Source organism: Balaenoptera musculus, chromosome 7, assembly GCF_009873245.2.
Source record: "Balaenoptera musculus isolate JJ_BM4_2016_0621 chromosome 7, mBalMus1.pri.v3, whole genome shotgun sequence".
Classification (NCBI taxonomy): Eukaryota; Metazoa; Chordata; class Mammalia; order Artiodactyla; family Balaenopteridae; genus Balaenoptera; species Balaenoptera musculus.
The window spans coordinates 44130795-44151772 of NC_045791.1; the positions used below are offsets into that span (position 1 = coordinate 44130795).

At 43.9% G+C, this 20978-nt stretch overlaps 1 protein-coding gene across 2 annotated transcripts in view; it reads right to left on the reverse strand.

Moving 5' to 3' along the window:
- DPP4 (dipeptidyl peptidase 4) overlaps window positions 1-20283 on the reverse strand; it is a 77449-nt gene extending 57166 nt beyond the window's left edge. The window contains exons 1-2 of one of the 2 annotated variants that reach the window (XM_036857747.1): window positions 19982-20283; window positions 19361-19448 (exon numbers count right to left, since the gene is read on the reverse strand). In XM_036857747.1, the coding sequence (XP_036713642.1) occupies window positions 19361-19448; window positions 19982-19987 (94 nt within the window). In that variant the 5' untranslated portion in view covers window positions 19988-20283. The remainder of the gene's footprint in view (window positions 1-19360; window positions 19449-19981) is intronic. The other variant, XM_036857746.1, reaches the window with a different exon arrangement.
- Between the last annotated feature and the right edge of the window lie 695 nt (window positions 20284-20978).

Below are 20978 nucleotides of genomic sequence, written 5' to 3' on the forward strand. Positions count from 1 at the left end.
GGAGCCTCCGCTGATGACAAATACCCTAAAGTCTTTTTCCACACTCTCTACATTTTCCACGTACGTGTAAACATACACTCACCAAATCAGCCACTACCATAACATTCCTATAACTGCAGTTCTTTTCGGGGATTTCAAAGCCAGCGGTATCTTCTCGTGTTAATTTTTTACAGCCTGTGGAGAAGTAGATCTCGTACAGGAAATGCTCTTTCAAAAAATGTTCTTAAGATTTTATTTCTTTGGATTTGATCTGATAACATAGTCTTGTTTCTGCCTATAAAACCTTCAGCTTCGATAGATAAAATTGCTACCCTTTATTTTATTATTTTATTGATTTTGTTTAAGCCTAGTTTGTTAAGTAAAATATTCTTTTAAAAGCTTTTGTTTTTCAAGTCAATCCTGCATTTCTCCCCTGAAAGTTAATAAGATATTTGTGTTTGTTAGCAAAAATACAGCAAGTGAGTAAAGCCAGTCCTTGAGTTTAACCTTTAAATAAGAAGTAAAGCATTGTGCTACAGAAAATAATATTTGAAACTCATGTTGGACTACAAAATTACAAATCTGGATTTGTTCACTAACACCCTCAATTGTTTGTATTCATCCAATCATCCTATTATATAAAAATAGTTATAAAGTGAGTATCATTGTTAAGGATAAATACCCTGCTATCAAGAGCTATTAGTCTAAAATGAACATAAAACACATCCCCAAATTAGTACAAATCAAGGTATCAGTGGTAAGAGACATTCACAATCCTAATATTATCTGCTGATGTAGATGTTTAGATAGATCTGTAAATAGAAATAGATCAATTTATACAAACACACGTATATTACAACCAACTGAATGTCTATATCCCCTCAAAATTCACATGTTGAAATCGTAACCGCCATATGATGGTATTAGGAGGGGGAGCCCTTGGTAGGTAATTAGATCATGAGTACTAATCCTCATGAATGGGATTAGTTCCCTTTAGAAAGTGACTCCAGGAAGCTCTCTCACCCCTTCTGCTATGTGAGGACACAGGAAATGGGTCCTCACCAGACACTAAACACCGAATCTGCTGGCATCTTGATCTTGGACTTCCTAGCCTCCAGAACTGTGAGAAACAAATGTTTATTGTTTAAGTCACCCAGTCTCTGCTATCTTTATAACAGCAGTCCACACATACTAAGACATACATATCTATAATAAGACAGACATATCAACATAAAGCGTCTATCACTGACTCTTGATTTTGTGAGAATGAACTGCATACCTACAATATAGATCAGATACAGTGTTATCTCACATGGGGGTGTTTGCCCAGGTTTTAAAGGACAACACACTTCAATCTGGAATAATAAAATAACTGAGACAAAAATCCCCCGTGATGTCACCTGCTGCCCTGCATGCTGCTCTTCCTTGCTGGGCACTTACCCCTCCTGCCGCTTCGCCTCCGATGTCACTGGGCTCATCCTCTCATCAGGCCTCAGCCTTTCTAAACCCATCATCTCTGCCAGATTCAGACTCCCTTCTGCTCATAATGGGCTCAGCGTGATTTCGATCCATCTGCTGATGTTCAGATATCACTACCGATGCCAGGCCGTGTTCTTGCTATGGCCCAGGACATGGGTGCAAGGCCCGGGCCACCCTTGGCTTGTGTTACCCTCACTCAGCTCCTTTACAACACCACTGCAAAACTGGAACAAGCAGAGCAACAAATGTTCCTTGTTTTTTGCCTTGCCATTTGATAAGCAGCGCAAACTGGAAGACTTTCAAAACATCTAGATAAGCGAGTTCTGTGAGACGTGAGTGCCAAGTCCAGGGTTTTTTGTTTTTTTGTTTTTAATTTTATTTATTTATTTCTTTATTTATTTTTGGCTGTGTTGGGTCTTCGTTTCTGTGCGAGGGCTTTCTCTAGTTGTGGCGAGCGGGGGCCACTCCTCATAGCGGTGCGCGGGCCTCTCACTATTGCGGCCTCTCTTGTTGCGGAGCACAAGCTCCAGACGCGCAGGCTCAGTAGTTGTGGCTCACGGGCCTAGTTGCTCTGCGGCATGTGGGATCCTCCCAGACCAGGGCTCGAACCCATGTCCCCTGCACTGGCAGGCAGACTCTCAACCACTGCGTCACCAGGGAAGCCCCAAGTCCAGGTTTTGACCTTTAGCAAGTTCATAGTTTGCTGCCAATTTACAAACTATTCTGTCAAACACCAGAGGACACGCCCACATTTCTCTTTCCTTGTCTGATTGCTCCCTGACAGGGCACCCATGCAACAACAGATGAAGGTCTTTGGCTGCTAGTGTGGTCTTCCTGGTGGGCCTGGGACATATCGTTTATTTGACTTATCAGTTTAAAGCATTATGCTAGCCAAGCAGAGCAGTTAATCTTATGTTACCCATCAGTTTACACAGAAACTCCTAGATTCATGTCTTCTTGAATTTAAAAATAAAAAAACGGTTAACAACTTTATACTTTACTGTTTTGGTGAGACCAACTATTAGGTTGAACCATATGAAAATGTCATTTTTATCAGTCAAAAATGGCAGAATAACAGCTTTTAAAATGGTTCAACTTAATAAATTTCTCATCAAAGTGTATGGTATCTTAATGAGTCCTGGTTGTAGGATCAAAATCATTTCTGAATAAAAGGAATTCCAGAATGGTAAGATCTAAGTAAGAGAGTGGTGTAGTTCCACAGAATAGTCTTGCTTTAACCAATGGTTATTTTATGATTACAGGATATTTTGAATTTTTTAGAAATTAATTAATTAATTAATTTATGGCTGTGGTGGGTCTTCGCTTCTGTGGGAGGGCTTTCTCTAGTCGCGGCAAGTGGGGGCCACTCTTCATTGCAGTGCGCGGGCCTCTCATTATTGCGGCCTCTCTTGTTGCGGAGCACAGGCTCCAGACGCGCAGGCTCAGTAATTGTGGCTCACGGGCCTAGTTGCTCCGCGGCATGTGGGATCTTCCCAGACCAGGGCTCGAACTCGTGTCCCCTGCATTGGCAGGCAAATTCTCAACCACTGCGCCACCAGGAAAGCCTTTGAATTTTTTTATATTCATTAATATTAACCTTTTTTGGTCTGTATGAAACTGTGATATAAAATATTTCTACCTCAGAAAGATAAACTGTTTTGGTAAATAAACGGCTAATGAAATGCACCTAAAAGGAAAAGTGCTCTTTACAGCTCATAAACTCATAAAGTTGTTAAACATGGGGAATAGATATCTGGTTTTAGAGTTCTTGTGTTCCATATGGTAATCAGTTAACATTTTATATTGATGCTAAGGAAATAAAATGAGTGTTACTTTAGAATTTGCTCTAGCAAAATAGCAGCCTTGACATTGGGACAGAGGAAGAAAAATCAAGAAGGCAGAAGAAGAAACTGACTGGAAAGTTGCTCACACCTTTTATTCTCCAGCAGCACACGTGGGCTGCCACCCATCACCAATGATTCAACAGATACCAATAAGGGGTTGGGTCCCTGATGGCTTTGAAATCAGAGAGCCTGAACTTGAACCCAGGCCTAATTCTTGCACAGGAGCCTTAGGAAAGTTACTGAATCTTTCCAAACCTCAACTTTGTAATCTATAAAATGATAATAATAGCACTATCTAGCCCCAAGGATCTGCCATGATGAAATGAGATAATGTATGCAAAGTTCTTAGCTCAGAATTTAAAATTTAGGAAGCTCTCCAGATAGGTTAAACTATTTATCATTATTTTGTTCCAAGCATGTGCTAGGCAATCAGGAGACAAAGATGAAAGAGTCTCTCCCTAGGAGTATCTAGCAGTGCCGCTGAGATTAGGAATTTCACTGCAATAAAATAATAGCGAATTAACTTTCACTGTGTTCAAATCCCAAACGATCCTAACAAGAAAGCATAAGAGCATCACGTTGAGAAAGCATCTAGGATAAGTACAATTGAATCATTTGCTAAGTACTGACGAGCATCACTTCCTCCTTCGACAAGTTTAATACCATCCACAGCGTTCACATGGAGGGAAAATGTTGGACTTGAGAAGAATTAGAGGAATTGTGAAAAGTGATACTTCTCTGATTACTATACACAGGAGGCATTAAAATATAATCACTATCACCAGATTTCCCTTCTCAATAAGTGAACCATCCCAGGGACATCAAGTGCATCTGATAAATGCATTGCCATTGAGCTGGAGTCCTTGAACCTGGGGCTGTGTACTCTAAGATCAGAGTGTCAGATGACCAAACTTTTGTTAGGGATGTAATCGCTGTATTTTCAAAGGTCTACTCTGAAAGGGCAACCAACTGGTACCATGCACATTTTCCAGAATAGCAAAAATTTGGAAAAAAGGAAACAAGGAGGGGTTGTCCGCGTCGTGACTCTGGCCTCCGCCCTCCTTCTCCTCTTTTCCCTCCACTCCATCTGCGCTGGCCTCCCCACTCTTCCTCAGACACACTGGGCCCACTTCTGCCTCAGAGACTTTGAATTTGCTACACCCTCTGCCTGGAATATTCTTCCCCTCACATGTGCCCAAAGCTTGTTCCCTACCTCCTTTAGGTCTTTATTTAAATGTCACCTTCCTTTCCTGGACTAACATTTACAAACCCCTGGTGAAGAAATCCTCTTTGTATCGCCCTTCCTGGCTTGCAATGTTTTTCCTCAGCAGTGATGCCATCTAACGTGCTCTAGTTTTTACTTGTTTATCGTCTGCCTCTCTTGACTGACTGTGAGCTCCAGAAGGACATTGATTGTGTTTTGTTACGTTTTGCTTGCTAGTTATCTCAGCACGGCCTAGATGGTGCCTGGCCGTAGAAGGCACTTCATAAATGTTTGTCAAATGAAAAGAGAAAAGCCAGACAACATAAACAGGAGAGCACAAACACAGGAACACAGCTCTAAATATGAGCATCGTGAACTCCAAGCGACTGGTGAGTAGGAAAGCACGTGCACTGGGCCAGCTGGGTCTAAATAGAGCGAGGATAGGAGCCTCAGGCTCTAGCCTTCCACTCGCTGTCACCAGGCATTCTCACTTCTCTACGCCTGTGACCGTCATTTACGTATTGTCTATCAGCTCAAACACACACTTCTATCCTTTGCTCAGTAATGCTGGGAAGGGGGTCTACAGCTGTGTTTCCCAGACCCCTTCATCTGCAGGCTTCCTGTTAGGTCCTGCCATTAGGGAAACACCGAGAAGGCGTGGAGTCAGTAGGAGGGACTCCCTTTAGCTTGTTGATCCTGTCAGCAGGTGCCCCGAAGGAGCACCTGTCCCAGCCTCCTGCTTTTCTTTTTATACCTGAACCTGTTGCATCCTGCCTCTCAGTTGCATGCCTCACACACCTTGGAGCTTAGAGCCCAGAACTTCTATGTCCCTATTCTCCTTTTTCCCAAGCCCTAGAGATAGCTTCTTCCTACAGCTCCTGTCTCTCACTTACCTCATAATTTTTTCTTTTGCTCTTTAATTTGTGGAACCGATTTTTATATCAAGTTTCTCTGCTGAAACATCTAGTGCGATTTCAGTGTTCGTCACGTCTGTGTGAGGATTTACACAACTTACCTGTAAAATAAGAAGGTCTCTTTCGGCTGTAAGATTACAATATCTAGACCTGGGGTTGGCAAACTTTTTCTTATAGGGCCAGATGGTAAATATTTTAGGCTTTGCAACTCCTCAAGTCGGCCATTGTAGCCTGAAAACAGCCACAGACAACATGTAAATGAATAGAAAAGGCTGTATTCCGAATAAAACTTAATTTACAAAATTCAGCAGCCAGCCCTGACTGTAGCTTGACGACCCTATCTAGACATTCCTCAGAATGGTCAGCAACACGAAAAAAAAAAAAAAGCTCCCAAGACCAGTTGGAAAGACAGATGCTGAGACTGAAATTCTAACTGCCTTGAAACAATATGAATATCAACATAAGATTCCAATATATATGGCAGAGAAGTGAAAGTGGGCAGAATATTCATGTCTCAAACTTCAGGTCAAGATGAAGATGTCTATAGCCACTGGTAAAGAAATGCAAGGCCAAAGGGACTGCCTGAACTAAATCCAGTTTACCCTGCCCAGTTTACCCTGCCCTCACCCCAGTGAAGAGCCAGGAGGTTCAGCACATATAGGAAGCCAGCACTAAACAGGGCATCAGGATGGCTTTATTCCTTTCTGAAATGGAAATTGCCCGATTTTTCTATTCTGATTATAGTTACTCACTCATCGCTTGTTAGGACTCTTCTGGGAACAATCAGGACTGGATAACAGTGGCCATAATTAATACTGACAAGGCTTTTACGCCCCACTATGTCAACTGACATTAAGCCAGTATGTAATCCAAGGGCATGAGAAACAGCTGAAAGGTGGAAACGTCTTAACTGTATAAATAAATGACCCACAGGCCCGTGAAACAAGCAACTATTTTAGCAAAGGGCTGGTTTTTAGCAGTAGTAGTTGTAGTGAGACATCACTGGGAGGTCACAGTGCAAGCTAGAAATGATGTTTGGAAAGAAAACTGATTAGAGAACATCAGCATTTGGGGAAGCTGAAAGCTCTAATACCAAGTCACTGAAGAACTTTCCAGAAAGATTTACAGGCATAATCAACAAGGCTACTCTCTGTGACAACGGTTTGTCTGCCAGGAGATGAGGAAAATGATCACTGGAAAACAAAAATGCCATAGAAATTGCCCTTTCCAGCATTCACCCAGCAAAACTTTCAGGAGGGGCTTCCCTGGTGGCGCAGTGGTTGAGAATCTGCCTGCCAATTCAGGGGACACGGGTTCGAGCCCTGGTCTGGGAAGATCCCACATGCCGCAGAGCGGCTGGGCCCGTGAGCCACAATTACTGAGCCTGCGCGTCTGGAGCCTGTGCTCCGCAACAAGAGAGGCCGCGATAGTGAGAGGCCCGCGCACCGCGATGAAGAGTGGCCCCCGCTTGCCACAACTAGAGAAAGCCCTCGCACAGAAACGAAGACCCACCACAGCCATAATTAATTAATTAATTAATTAATTAATTAAAAAAATCCGTAAGCTCAGAAAAATGGTCCACATACCCTTAAAAAAAAAAAAAAAAAGAATCAGCAGAAAGCAAAAAAATTAGGCCAAAGCTGAGTTATCCCATGAAATGCCTTCTATAACAAACTGCATTAAACCACTAAAGAAACCCCCTCTCCAAAGTAGAGTTTGAGCAAACAATGGAGCTCAAACTCCATTTGAGTTTGAACTACGTACAAAGCCTTTAAAAAAAAAAAAAAAAAAAAAAATTTCAGGAGTGTGAGACAAGTATTATTATAATGCCTGTCTCTGGGACTGTTAAAAATTTTTTTTTAAGTTAAAAATATATAAAGAGTAATCATTACAGATACTTATAGAGAACTTCCAATGTGCTGGGCTATTCTAGGCATTGTACACTTATTAACTTATTTTCATCCCAATTTTACAGGTAAGGAATCTGAGGTGCAGATAGTAACCAGACTCAAGTCTCATGACTAGTAAGCCCTAGGCAATAGGGTTCTGAAGCTTGTGGTTATAACCACTGCTCTAAACAACCTAAGTATGCGGCAGAGTGAGGTACATGGTAAATGCTTGTTGGCAGTTTTTGTGAGTTAGCATAGATGGATTAGACTTTATGGAAGTGTCTGGATTCAATCTTTGCAAATAATCTAAACAGGCAGCTTGGTAGTATCATTTGGACCTGGGACAGTTGGTAGGTTACATTAGAACATAATTTTTTCTAGTGCTCTGAAGTCAGAGGGGCATCAGTTCTTTCTGAAAACCCTAGAATTTTCTCTCTGGAGTGTTATTAAGGATGGCAACTCTGTGACTTCTGGAAAGAAGGTTGTACTACCCTCCTCCTCTCTTCCATGGTACAACTGGTAACTCTCATCATCTTTTCCCTATACTCATAAAAAGTAGCCATGCAAGCTTTATAACAGGTTTCTTTTCTACCCCCCCCCCCTTTTTTTTCATGTTTCCTAGATCTTAAACATAACAAATCTTGAATAACTCAGGCCCTGCAGTACACATTTTCAAAAGAGTGGGAACTTGTCCAGTGAAAAGATTCAGCGATTCCTCCCTTAGAGCCACCACAGGGGCTTGTTTGTTACTCTGCTTTCCACTTCTGTCTGTCCCTTCCTCCACTCTTTAACCCTTTCCTCAGCACTTGGAGGCAGAAGCGGACCTGCCCCGGGCCTCAGATCCTGGTCCTCTTGATTTCTTAGGGGCTCTGTTTCATCTCTTCTCTCTCAGTATCTTCATTTCGTTTTCACTGCTTACTTCTGCCCTCTCCATAAGCATGCACAGGGTGTACTCATGTCAAACAAACACTTACTGACCCTGCGGGCTCTTGCAGCCATCTTCCTATTTCTCTTCTTGTATTTATCAGCCTACTCCTCAAACAACCCGCATCTGTGGCCTTCAGTTTGTCCTGGTCCCTCCTCATGCCTCTGGAACTACCCCTCACTCCGTACACTACACTTTGCTACAACATCATCTTCTTCAATGCTTATTTTCTATACCATATAGTTTGCCAATTAATCAAGTAATCTTCTATCATTAGTCAAATATTTAATCTGAACAGTCATGTCTTCACTGGTCTGTAAGTAAGCTGAATGGATGAATTTATTTTATCAAACAGCTGCTGGCACTATACGAATAGGTACGCATGATCTAGCAGTGGATGACTTGACCCCATATTTAGGAATATAAGAATTTTAATCCGAATTAAAGTCACATTAAAAACTGTTCATCAAAAACATATTTTTACATGAGCTCTAAGATAATTTCTTTAATTCACCACATGTTTGTCAAGCTGTACTGGGTTGAATAGTTTCCCCACCCCCCAAAATTCATGTCCACTGGGAACCTCAGAAAGTGACTTTATTTGGAAATAGGGGTTTTGTAGATGTAATTAGTTAAGATGAGGTCATACGGGATTAGGGTGGGCCCTAGAATCAATGACTAGTGTCCTTATAAGAAGGCCATGCAAAGACATGCTTTTGCTGACTTGGAAAATGAAGAGGATCATGTGGAGACAGAAAGGGAAGAAGGCCATGTGACAATGAAAGGAGAAATTGGAGTCATACAGCTACAAGTCAAGGTGGTTGCCAGTAACCACCAGAAGCTGGAAGAGGCAAAGAAGGATTCTTCCCTGGAGCCTTCAGAGGAAGCGTGGCCCTGACGACACCTTGATTTTGGACTTCTGGGCTTCATAACTGTGGAAGAATAAATTTTTGTTGTTTTAAGCCACTCAGTGTGTGGTAATTTGTTACAACAGCCCTAGGAAAGCACCCACTCTGTTTTTCAATGTTCTGAGCACTAGAGATATGAGTGAACAAAACAAAAAAAATTCTTGCCCTCATGAAGCTTACATTCTCATGGGGGGGAGACATAGGAGCAAACAGTAAATAAATAATGCCTTATGTTAGGAGGTTAAGTGTCACAGTTAAGTGCTAGAGAAACTCTGCTTTTTAAGGGCTCATGTGATTAGATCAGGCTCACCCAGGTCATCTCCCTTTCTTAAAGCTGATTATGCCATCATATAACATCACCTAACCAGCAGGATAAAATCCATTATATTCACAATCTCAGAGATTAGGCAGAGATTAGCACACGGGGCAGGGAGGAAATCTGGGGAAACAGTTTAGAATTCTGCCTATCACAGTCATCTTGCCAGCTGTGTTGAGAATACACTGCAGGGAGTAAGAAGAGAAATAGGGAGATTTTTGCAATATTTCAGGTGAAAGGCGATGGTGTCTTGGACTAGGGTGGTAGTAGTGGAGGTGCTGAGATACGGCCAAACTCTGAAAGAACATGAAGGTAGAAGTGATAGGGTTTGCTGACTGATTGGATGTTGAGTGTGAACAAGGGAGAGGAGTTGAGAACTGCATGAATTTTGGCCTCAGTAACTGAAAAAAAAAAAGACTTGCTATTTGCTGAGACCAGATGTATTAAGAGAGGAATAAGTTTGAGGGGATTAAAAAGTTTGGGGAGATGTTACTTTGAGATGCTAATAGCATCAAAATGGAGATGTCCACTTAATAGTTGCACATATGCATGTAGAGTTCAGGAAAGAGGTCTGGTCTGGAGATATAAATTTGGGTGTTGCTGTCAGGTTATAGATGGTGTTTAAGGCCATGGGAGTCGATGAGATCACCTGGGAGAAAGAAGGAAGAGGTTCCAGGATGAAGCCTTGGAGTCCAAGGTTAGAAGTCAGACATGACACTGGGAGGGGGAAGGGTAAGCTGGGACGAAGTGAGAGAGTGGCATGGACATATATACACTACCAAATGTAAAATAGATAGCTAGTGGGAAGCAACCGCATAGCACAGGGAGATCAGCTCGGTGCTTTGTGACCACCTAGAGGGGTGGGATAGGGAGGATGAGACGGAGGGAGACGCAAGGGGGAAGAGATATGGGGATATATGTATACATATAGCTGATTCACTTTGTTATAAAGCAGAAACTAACACACCATTGTAAAGCAATTATACCCCAATAAAGATGTTAAAAATAAAAGTCAGACAGGAGGAGGAGCCCCTAAGGAGAATGGGAGGGAGCACGTGGAGGTGCAGAAGGGAAACTAGGAGAGTGTGGAAACCCAGAGGAGGTGGAGAAGAAGCATGATCAAGTGACAGGGGATGGGAGACCCAGAGGGAGAACTGAGCCCTGGACGCAGCAGCACAGAGGTTAGGGACCTGGACGCGAGCAGAGCCAAACATTTCAGTGACGGGTGAGGATAAGCCTCATGCCAGTGAGTTTAAGAGGGAGCGGGAGAGGAACAGCAGACAAAGAAAATAGAAAACTCTTCCAGGAGTTTTTTGGTAAAGGGAGCAGGGAAAGGGGCTGGGAGGTGGGCAGGGATGTGGGGTACAGAGAGGATCTTCCTCTCTCCCCCCTTCCCTCCCTCCCTCCTTCCCTCCCTCCTTCCTTCCCTCCCTCCTTCCCTCCCTCCCTCCCTTCCTCCCTCCCTTCCTCCCTCCCTCCCTCCCTCTCTTCCAGGATGTGAGAGATTTACAGCATGTTTATATAGAGAGGGGAAAATGACAGTGCAGTGGGCAGAGGAAATAGCTGCAGCCACATCTCTGAGTAAGTGAAAGGGGCTGAGGTCAGTGTACAAAGAAGGGTTTGGCCTTGGGCAGGTGCTGGGAGGGGGCTGGTGGGAAATGAGGACCTTCTCTTCTAATAGCCTTAGTTTTCTCCTTAAAATAGAAAGCAAGGTTGGCTGTCAGCTGAGAATGACCGTGGGGAGGTGCTGGAGGCCTGGGGAGAGGAGACATGTGAGGGAACAGCGGGGGAGCGCGGGGTAGGGGTCGGGGCATGGGGGTCATCAGCTAGTACGAAGGGGCTGCTTGATTTTTTTGGAGTTCTGGATTTTCTTTTCAGTCCAGTCAAACCATTTTCATCTTAATGACATCATTACCATGTAGATTATTTCAAATGCTACTTTCCTGGGTCAACTTTTCCAGGTCTAACTTTTACCATGTATTTTTAAACTTCTTTATGTTGACTGTTTTGTTTTATGTTAACTGTTTCTGCCGCATTTTCCCATTATGAATTGGATAAAATGCAACAGTTTATATGTGCTTTTTATGAGAAAATTGAGAGTAGTTTCCCTCAGATGTTTCTGACCCCCTCCATGTTCTCAGATTTGTATCTTAAATGTTGCAAACTCAATTCTTCCCTATTCTCAATCATTTTGGATAACAACAGAAAGCAAGTGCTGGGCTCAAAATGCCTTCAGGATCAAAAAGGCAGCATCAAAACACCCTGCTTTACAATAAGCTCGTTTGGTTAGGAAGGAAAGTGAGAAGAGAGGGAGAGAGTTATATGATTGGAATCTTTGGAGATCAGAGCTGGCTTGACATCTATTTTCTTTTGCTAGTAAATTAAATTTTTCCAATGTAATGAAAAATGAGCAATCGTAAAATATCTGATACACTTGCATAGATCTCCCATTTCTTCCTTTTAGAATCCCCAGTTCAACTTAGGTAATTCCCTTTCCCCTTCCAAGGGCTGAGGAAGGAGCTCCCTCCTGGTCCCAGAAAGGTGAGTCTTGGTTAATCTAGTCCAAGCTTGGTAATCCTTTCCCCTTGCCAGAGATGGGTTTAGAATGGACAAATGACACAAATCTGGCCAAGGAGACAGGAGGGAAAGTCTGCCTTGGGCCAGGGGACTTGGAGAAATAGTTTTCCTCCCTGATAGAACAGACTACGAATGAGGAAGAGCATCGTCCTTGTGAAATGGCCGTGTGACAAATGACGCATTGCAGAAGCAGCCATGCTCGACCTGCGAGGACAAGCTTGAGAACGAAAGTAACAGTGTGAGACCAGCAGAGCTGAAAGACGCAGAGACCCTGGGCCCTGGAGGAAGCTGTGGGACCACTGCGTTAACAAAATCTAGAACTGCCCTACCTCTGCACTTCCAATTACGGAAGATGCTAAACAATAAGACTCCATAGTTTAAACAACTTTGGGCCAGGTATTCTGTTACGTGCAGCCAAAAGTATTCTCTCTGACATAAACTGCATACAGAATCGGGGGTCGGGGCTGCAAACTGTTGAGGGCTAAACACGTAGGTGAACTGCATGCCTGAGAGCCAGTCTGATGGCTCCAAGATTGGAAAGGTTGTATTCAGGCCCGTTAATTATTAACCCTTTAAGCTTGGTTGGTTTCCATATATGAGCTTCCCTGGGCAGCATTTATCATGTTCTCTTTAGAGCTTCCACAGCACTTTGATCATTTACTAGAAGGACACTTAGCCCTTTTTATTATAGTTAATGTTTATGTTTCCTTTAAGGTTAAGAATTATTTGAGGGCAAGGGCCATGTCTATCATTTTTATATTTCCAGGGACCAACAAAGTGCCTAACGTAGAAAATGTTCAATAAATATTTGCTGAATTAGAGAATCACCTTCTGTTGACATGCTGGGTGCATGATGTAGAAGGCCCTCCCGAGACCTGCCTTGGAAAGAGGAAGTGTATCCAGTAGGATGAGGGAACTGGAGGGGCCACTGCAGATTAGCTCTTCTGGGAAGGATAGAGCCATGAGGGCAAGAAAAAGGTCTCCACTTGGGCTAGCCAGCCAACTGTTCAAGGAGTCATCCTTATCTCTGCTCCTTCCAGGGTGCACCCTGTCCAAGCTGGCATCATCTCTCACCTGGATAATCCACTCCCCACCCTCCACCATTATCTATACCAGAGTCAGAGGCATTTTAGAAAGAGAAACAAGATCATGCCACACTCATGCTTGAAACAGAGAAACTCCTTCTTGTGTCCCTCCATCCTCTTGACCACACTTTATTTTTGTCCTAGCCTGTATCACTGTCTGAAAGTACTCAGACAGTACTCAGCTTGCCTGCTATCTGCCTGCCCCATGACTGTAAAGGCCCATGGGAGCAGGCTCTTTCCCTCTACTGTTTAGAGCCTCATCCCTTGTTCCTGCATCAACAGCTGCCACGCAGTAAGCATTCAGTACACACAGGAGAGTTCACAAATATCGCCTCTGGCCAATATAGGACCTTAGCCCTTCAGAGGTTTTAAATCTCATACAACAAGAGTTTCCTGCCTGGAATAAAAGAACAAAGGAAAATAATAGGGAAATGGGAGCCATCCATGATATTCATGGACCTGAGCAGGTCTGGCTTTAAAACAACTGAGGAAAATAAGAAGATGGGGTCCCAGCCCCACAGAGATGGTGTTAAGGATGCAGGGGCCACCCAGCCAGTTTGGGGGGACCCACAGTTAAGTCAGGGAAGGGGTGGATGGTGTTGCCCACTTAATATTCACCCCCCTTGCCCTTCTTTCTCTGTTGCACATCCTAAGCCACTTTGGCCCTCAGGTTGCTGGGAACAAAGTCCCTGTTGGCTTTGGCTCTGCCTTAAATTACCTCGGCTTCCTGGGCCTTAGATGCTGAAACACATGACCTAAACTCATGGGTCTACTTGCTTCCCCAGTGGACCAAATAATGAAGAAATGTGCTCGTTAATGTGGACAGTTAACGAAAGCAAATGGTTTCTCATTAAGTTTGAAGAAATTTCCTAGGAAGTTATAATTTTGAAGTACCACACAAAACTGCCAAAATAATACAGCTAACACAGAAGTGCTAATTTTGTGGTTTCAGTTTGCTCTCTGAGAGACACGACCTCTTTGGGAAGTCATAATGGACCTGTGAAGACTAAAGGTGAAAATATTAACAAGATAATTGATTTACAATAATGCAAGGGTTAGCGTCAAGCCATAAAGCAGTGACTAATCTTTAAGTTACAAAAGTTTCCACCAAAGCATTTCTCTAAAACAGTTATTCATGGAAACCAGCAGACTCAGGGAAGGCTAGAAGTTACGAGATTTGAATTCTCAAGTTCTAGTACTTCCTCACAAAGCACTAAACTTTCACACCTCAGTTTCTTAAGTGTAACAAGTCAGGAAATTAATACCTCCTCTGACGTGGATTGTTTTGCGAAGATCAGATGAAATAACACAGCATACACTGGAAACAAAACAAGTGTAATCCAGTGCAAGTACTAAATCTGGACCTACTACTACCACTGAAAACACTTAATAAGACCAGTCAAGAGAGTGGGATGTCAGTCCTGGGCTGGAAGTTGTTGCTCCTCTACAGCTTTGTGTAGGAACGGAGGCGGCAGCAGGCACTTTTCCCCAGAACACTGGCACCCAGGGATTAGCAGTCATGAAATTAAATATAGTCATATAAATAGGAAGTTGTAACATTTATGCTAATATGGCCACATTAACTTTATACTTGATCACAAAGTACCAGCTCTAGAGGCACGGTGCCTGAGCGTGAACGCCAACTCTGTGGAACTTCGAGCAAGTTCCTTAACTTTGGTAGCCAGCCTCCAAGATGGCCCCAATGATCTCCACCCCAATATTCACGCCCTTGTGTAATGCCCTCTCACTTTGTATCAGGGTTGGTTCGTGTGACCAATAGAATACAGCAGAAGTGATGGCACATCACCTCTGAGGCTAGGTCAAAAAAGCTCTGAGGCTTCCTACTCAGTTGCTCTCTTATATCCTTCATGCTAAGGGAAGACAGCCGCCCTGGCACCCTTTGGAAAAACCCATCCTCTACGGGGAACTGAGGCCTCTGGCTAACAGCCACGTGAGAGAACTTGGAAGGGGATCCCCCAGCCCTAGTCAAGCCTTCAGATGATATCTTGACTGAAGCAGCATGAGAGACCTTCAGCCAGAAACAGCCAGCTAAGCCTCTGACAAATTCCTGACCCATAGAGACTGTGAGATAACAAATATATGTTGTTTTAAGTTGGAGAACAATTCATTATGCAGTAATAAATAACTAAAGCACCCTCTCAAGGTTTCTGTAAATCTTCTGTAAAAGTGGAGATAATAACCTATCTCAAAGGGTTGTTATAAGGAGCAAATGAAAAGTGTATTGAAAGCCCTCAGCCCAACACCTGGCACAGAGTGAATCCATGTTGGTTATTACTGCATCTTTGTGCCTTCTCTTCCACAAGGAAGGGGGTCCTGCAGGTACTTACAGTTAACATTCCTCAGGCTCAGCACTTTGTTAAGGCTTAAAATTTCAAGTACACTGATCCACCTCTAGCCAGTCTCTTGATGTCATTTTTCTCTAAGCATCAGTTGGGCAAATAGTCTTCCCTTTTTCTCCCTGATCCCTTTTAAGATGAGAGGCAAGATGTCTAAGATAGAGAAATTTAAGGCATATGCTATAGCTGGGGAACCAAAAGCCAAAATAGCTGGCCTGAAAAAGACCAACCCATTGACCTCAGGAGCACTCGACAAAGCTTGATAACTGAGTGAGCTGGAGTCAACTCGAGCTTTTACAGGGCTCTCTGTTTAGAACCTGTCCTCTGAAATATACAAAGCTTTCATTCAGGCTCATTTCTGTGCTTTTAAACCTGGAATAGATCCTGGACTTCCTCAGGCAAACTTCATAGATGTTATCTTTTCTTTCTCTGATTATTCCTGTCTCCTTCACATTTGGGTTTTCTTTTATTACTGGTGGATGGCTGAGCAGTCAAATTTCCTATGTGCTGAAAGAAGATATTGAGGAAATTTACTGCTACAGCAGTGGAAAGAACACAAGAAGAACAGATATGTCTCTATCCCATAACAAAACCCAATAAGAAAACTCTCTGACAAATAACAAAACTCAATAATGAAACTATTTGACAGTTATTTTAAAAACTCAGCCTATAATATAATGTAAAGAGGGAATTAAAGGGATCACAAATGCTGAGTGAGAAGGTTTTATTGCCTCTAGGCCAGGAAGATTTCTACAATTCCAATGTGAGTAAATTATTTTTATACATTTTATTGCTGATTCTCTGAGAAACTGAATGTCCAAATATGCAATATCCTTCTCTACTAGAATACTTGAGGGATTTAAAACAAAATACAGTCCTTTATTATATATACAGAAGGAGATGAACTTTCAATTTTGCTTTGTGAAATGCATAATTCCTGACCTCAAGGAGTTTTTATTCTAAAACAATTCATTAACAGTATTAAGCTTACACCTCCATCTCTCTCTGTCTCCGTCTCTCTCTCTCTGCTCTGGGTGTGTCCAGAGTTCTGCTAAAGTCAGCTTTTCATATGGAAACACTTAACCTTTAAACCAGCCTCTCAGGGGATGAACCTGGGTTTGCTCATTTCTTCCTCTTTTTTTCTTGGCTCTTTATTTCTTTGCTTTCCACATAATCTAGGACTTTGTTTTGTTGTTCTATCAAAATCTTTCTTCCTTTCCTCCTTCCTTCTTTCTCTTCTTTTTTTTTTTCCCCCTTTCCTTTCCATTTATATTTCCTCTCTCCCACCTCCCTTCCTCTCTTCCTTTCTGGTTTTGTTTGACTTGAAAACCTAGATTGACAATATGAAGGACACTTCTTGGGTGATGACTCTGGATCCTTTGTAAAAAGACTGTCCCTCATGTGACACAGCCCAGGAATGGTATTGCTGATTTAGCAAAAATACTGCATTCCTGAGCTTTTATCTTTGTTCCTTATGATAAGGCTGGAGTTGAAACAAGATAACTTCCCTTTTCTCCTCAAATATACATACATTCCTATTAAGAAATGCAAGAAGAGAAATAACTTATTGTGTAAGTGTAAATAAAGCACATAGTGAAACCACATCTCCACCCAGTAGTCCAAGAGGCATTCTCACACCCTACCCCCTTACTCCCTATGTTTCCAATTACGGAAGTCTAATCATTCACATTTCTGAGTAGCTCTATAGCTTCCCAATTCTGCTCTGCGCCATCAGTCTCCTGATGGGATACTTCCCTTGCTTCCTCTCCAGCCTTGCCCCATGTCAGCCCACCTTACCACTGTCATGCCCCACAGTTCAGGCATGCTAGAATTCTCCATCATCTACAGGTTAAAGCCCTGCTGCCCACACTTCGCTCTTGCTAGGATTCCTCTTATGTTCCCAGATAGAGGATGTGATCTTGTGTCTCTATGATGACTCACAAGTTGTTCACGTTTTCTGGAAAAACGTATCTCCAGGAACTGATACTAACTCTTCAGGCCTCCCCACAAAAAAAAAAATCTCTTTTGAGAAGTCTTCCCAGACTTTCCCAGAAGTAATCCTTTTAACCCCTGAGAAAGTTTGCTTAAGCCTCCCTAAATTTTCTCACTGAATCATAATAATAGTTAGACCTAGACATGTGAACCTCTCTGGAAGTCCCTGTCAAGAGAATGTTCTTGAAATCTTTGTTCACATTTCATTTGGAGAAGAGACTAAGTATGGTATAAGGGAAATGGTAAGATAGCCCCTCCCCAGTCTGTATGCCCCACCCAACCAAACAAAATCCCTGTAGTTAACTTAACCAAACCCCATGGAAGGCAGATAGATGACCCAGGCCCCTAAGCCATTTCATTGCCATCTTAAGTGGCTTATTTATCAAAGTTTAGTGTTCCTTTCAACTTTCCAGAAGGGAAGTTCTGATAATTACAGTTTTACCCATTCTTCCAAGGATGCCTGGGTGCCTCAGCAATACATTAGAGATGAATGGACTATCCAGGTTACTTTGATTTGTTTGCATATCTGTTTCCCACTAGATTATAAACTTCCTGAGGTTGGGGATCTTTTTATTTATAAAATTTAATCTTTGGATTTGCAGCAACTAGCACAGTTCCTGGAACATAATGTAGGTCATGTGAATATTTACTGATTGTATGGGTGACCCGTCCTTTTCCCACAGGAAGGCTTTGTGTGTGTGGTTGTTTAAATATACAAAGTACCACTTTATGAAAGCAGTTATATTTTAACAATTCACAACAAAGAGTCAAAAAAGTGGACAGATGCCTGCCATTTAATAGTCTAAAATGGTGGTAACCATGGCTTTCTTAAGTAACTGAAAATCATTATCAATAGGTCAACACACTCAGTAATTTAACCTTTGGCACCTTTGCCCTGGTCCTGAAATTGCCGGCCAAACATGATTTTTGATGGTTCTACAAACTAATTCTGAATGGTCACCTGAAATCTAGATAAGACCCCTCAGTATATAAGCACTGTCTACACATTTCCTGGTTGACTAGACCATCAGAGAAAACACCTCAGTTGGCTGACTAGAATGTGAATAGTTACATGAAAGTTACTATTTAAAAGGAAAGTAGGGCCAGTGGAGACCCAAACTAGTTATTCTCACTTGATTGCATCCAATAGTGTGTATTTCATTATATGAATGTTTTATATTAAGAGCTAGGACTAAACTGGAACAGTGAGGCAAGCTAAAAGAAACCAAGGTGGATTTAAATGAAAGAATCCACCAAACATCACTGATCCCACCTCCTCTGAATATTGCCATGGACACCAACTTTATGATTTAACTCTGAAATACTTACTTCTATAAGTGGTCAAATAGTTATTTTCCTGCATCCCAACTCTCCAACTTATGGATTTCCATCATCCCTGAAGGAAAACCCCCTGGGCTCCCCAAGCACTGTCTTTTCTCAAAACTGTATTTGGGGGCTTGCTTTCTTATTTTTTTTTCCCTCCCCTTAGGGCATCCTTACTGCTGTTTGGGATCTTTGAACGCTGCCTCTTTTCCTTTGAAAATCACAACCACGAAAGTCGTTTTTTTTTTAAATTTACATTCAAAAGGTACTAAATTCAAATGTAACATAAAGAAATCTTAAAACTTCCCCTTATTTTCAGGAAGTATGTTTTTGCCAGACACAAGACGTGGCAGGTGCAAGGCTCTCGTAGCCTAAACACTGGAGACCAACGAAGCGAATCTAGTGGCTACACTAGAAGCGGCAGCCACGCCAGCGAAGCCTCGGCGACGACCTGACACACCGATCCCACCCGGTCCCCAGCAAAATCCCTAGGTCTCCTTGGTGTGGTAAAACAGAACCTGATCCCGGTCTCCAGCTGTCTTATCTTTTTCAAATGTTTTAAACTTACTGCCTTTGTTCAGCAGAACCACAGGCACGGTGATGACGGTGACGAGCGCAGCGATCCCCAGCAGTCCCAGGAGCACCTTCCACGGCGTCTGCAAGCCGGGCAGATCACGTCCAGTTAGAGCCAGCCGCTTGGCCCCAGTCTGGGAAAGAGGGTCGGGGGCCTGGGCTGCACCCGAGGCAGCGGGGTTTGCCGACGGGCGCGCCCTGGGAGAGAGGCACCGCGGGCTGGGAGGGTTTGGAGCGCGCCAGTCGGAGGTTGCAAGAGCGGTCTCCCTTGAACTTTTGGCCTCTGAACACTTTAATTGTTTGCTTCTGTAGGCCTACAACTCAGAAGCCAAGTGAGGGTTCAGGCGTGCGTTTTGCGGGTGGCCCTCCAGGTTCTCCAAGGCTCGGTGCCTGGGTTCTAGCAGAAAGCCCGCGGGCCGAGAGCCAGGCCAGAGCCCTGGGGCGTCCCTTCACCTGTCAGAGCGTGGCCCTGAAGCTCCCGCCTAATGAGAGCCCCTGGTTTCGATCCGCAAGCTTTGGGGGCAATCTGGGGAGAGTTTGGTGAAAAGGCACCTACAACTCGCCCCTGGGGCTCTGGGGGCGGGGGTGGGGGGGGGAAGGCCAGCTACTCACTCACCTTCATGGTCGGCGTCTCCTCGGAGCTAAGCTTTCGGAGCGGGAGCGCAGGCAGAAGTCAGGCGAGCCTCCCGGACGCGCGTGCAGCTCCGCAGCTCCGGGCGCGCAGTCACTCGGCGCTCCCAAGTTTCAACCCCGAGTTAAACATTAGTGAGCGCCGGTCCGGCTGGGTATAAAGGGCCGCGGGCAGGCTGCGAGCGAAGGCGCGCCGGGCCCCGGCAGTGGCGTCCCGGCCGGGGGGCGCCCGAGAGGCACCTCCCCACGGGCGCGCCGGGCACGGGGCGTCTGCGGGGCGCGCAGGAGGGGTGTGACCGCCCGAGCAGCGGCTAGCCAGCGCCTGTCATCCGATGGCGAGCCCTGAGGCTGCAGACCTGCTGCAGCCCCGGCGGGAGACCATGGTCGGCCTTAACTGAAAGGGACCTCTGCGCTCAGTTCCCGCAACCTCGCGTGGGCAGGCAAGGGGACCTAGCCCAGGGAGGGCACGGGGTTCTGCAAACACACAGCTCACTGCTGGCAGCTGAAGCTAAAACCCAGGCCTCTGTCCTTTGCCAGTGAATGGTATGTTGGGGAGTTCTGGGATGTTTAAAGCTTCTGGAAGGCCAAGAGAGAGAAAAAGTGATTGTTCGCTTGTGGATGGCACTTAGAGGCTGTGTCTGGATTCATTCTCCGCAGGGGATTTCTGGCTTGTCTTGCAGGCTTACCTTCTCATCAAGATGCCAAAAATAATAACAGTAACACTTATGTGGAACTTACTTTTTCCCAGGAGCTGCTCTAAGCATTTATGTGTTTATTTTACAGGGAGGAAGCCTAGGCACAGGAGGTTAAGTCACTTGGCCAAGTCAAGGCAGCTAGGAAGTCGTGGAGCCTGAATTCAGAGTCCGTGTTCTTAACCACTACGGCACAGGGCCTTTCATCTTTCAGTCTTGCAAAGAGGATTTGGAAAAAGGTAAAAGGTCAGGTGTGGCTTCTTCCTCCCTGCCTCCAGGATGCCCTGTAGG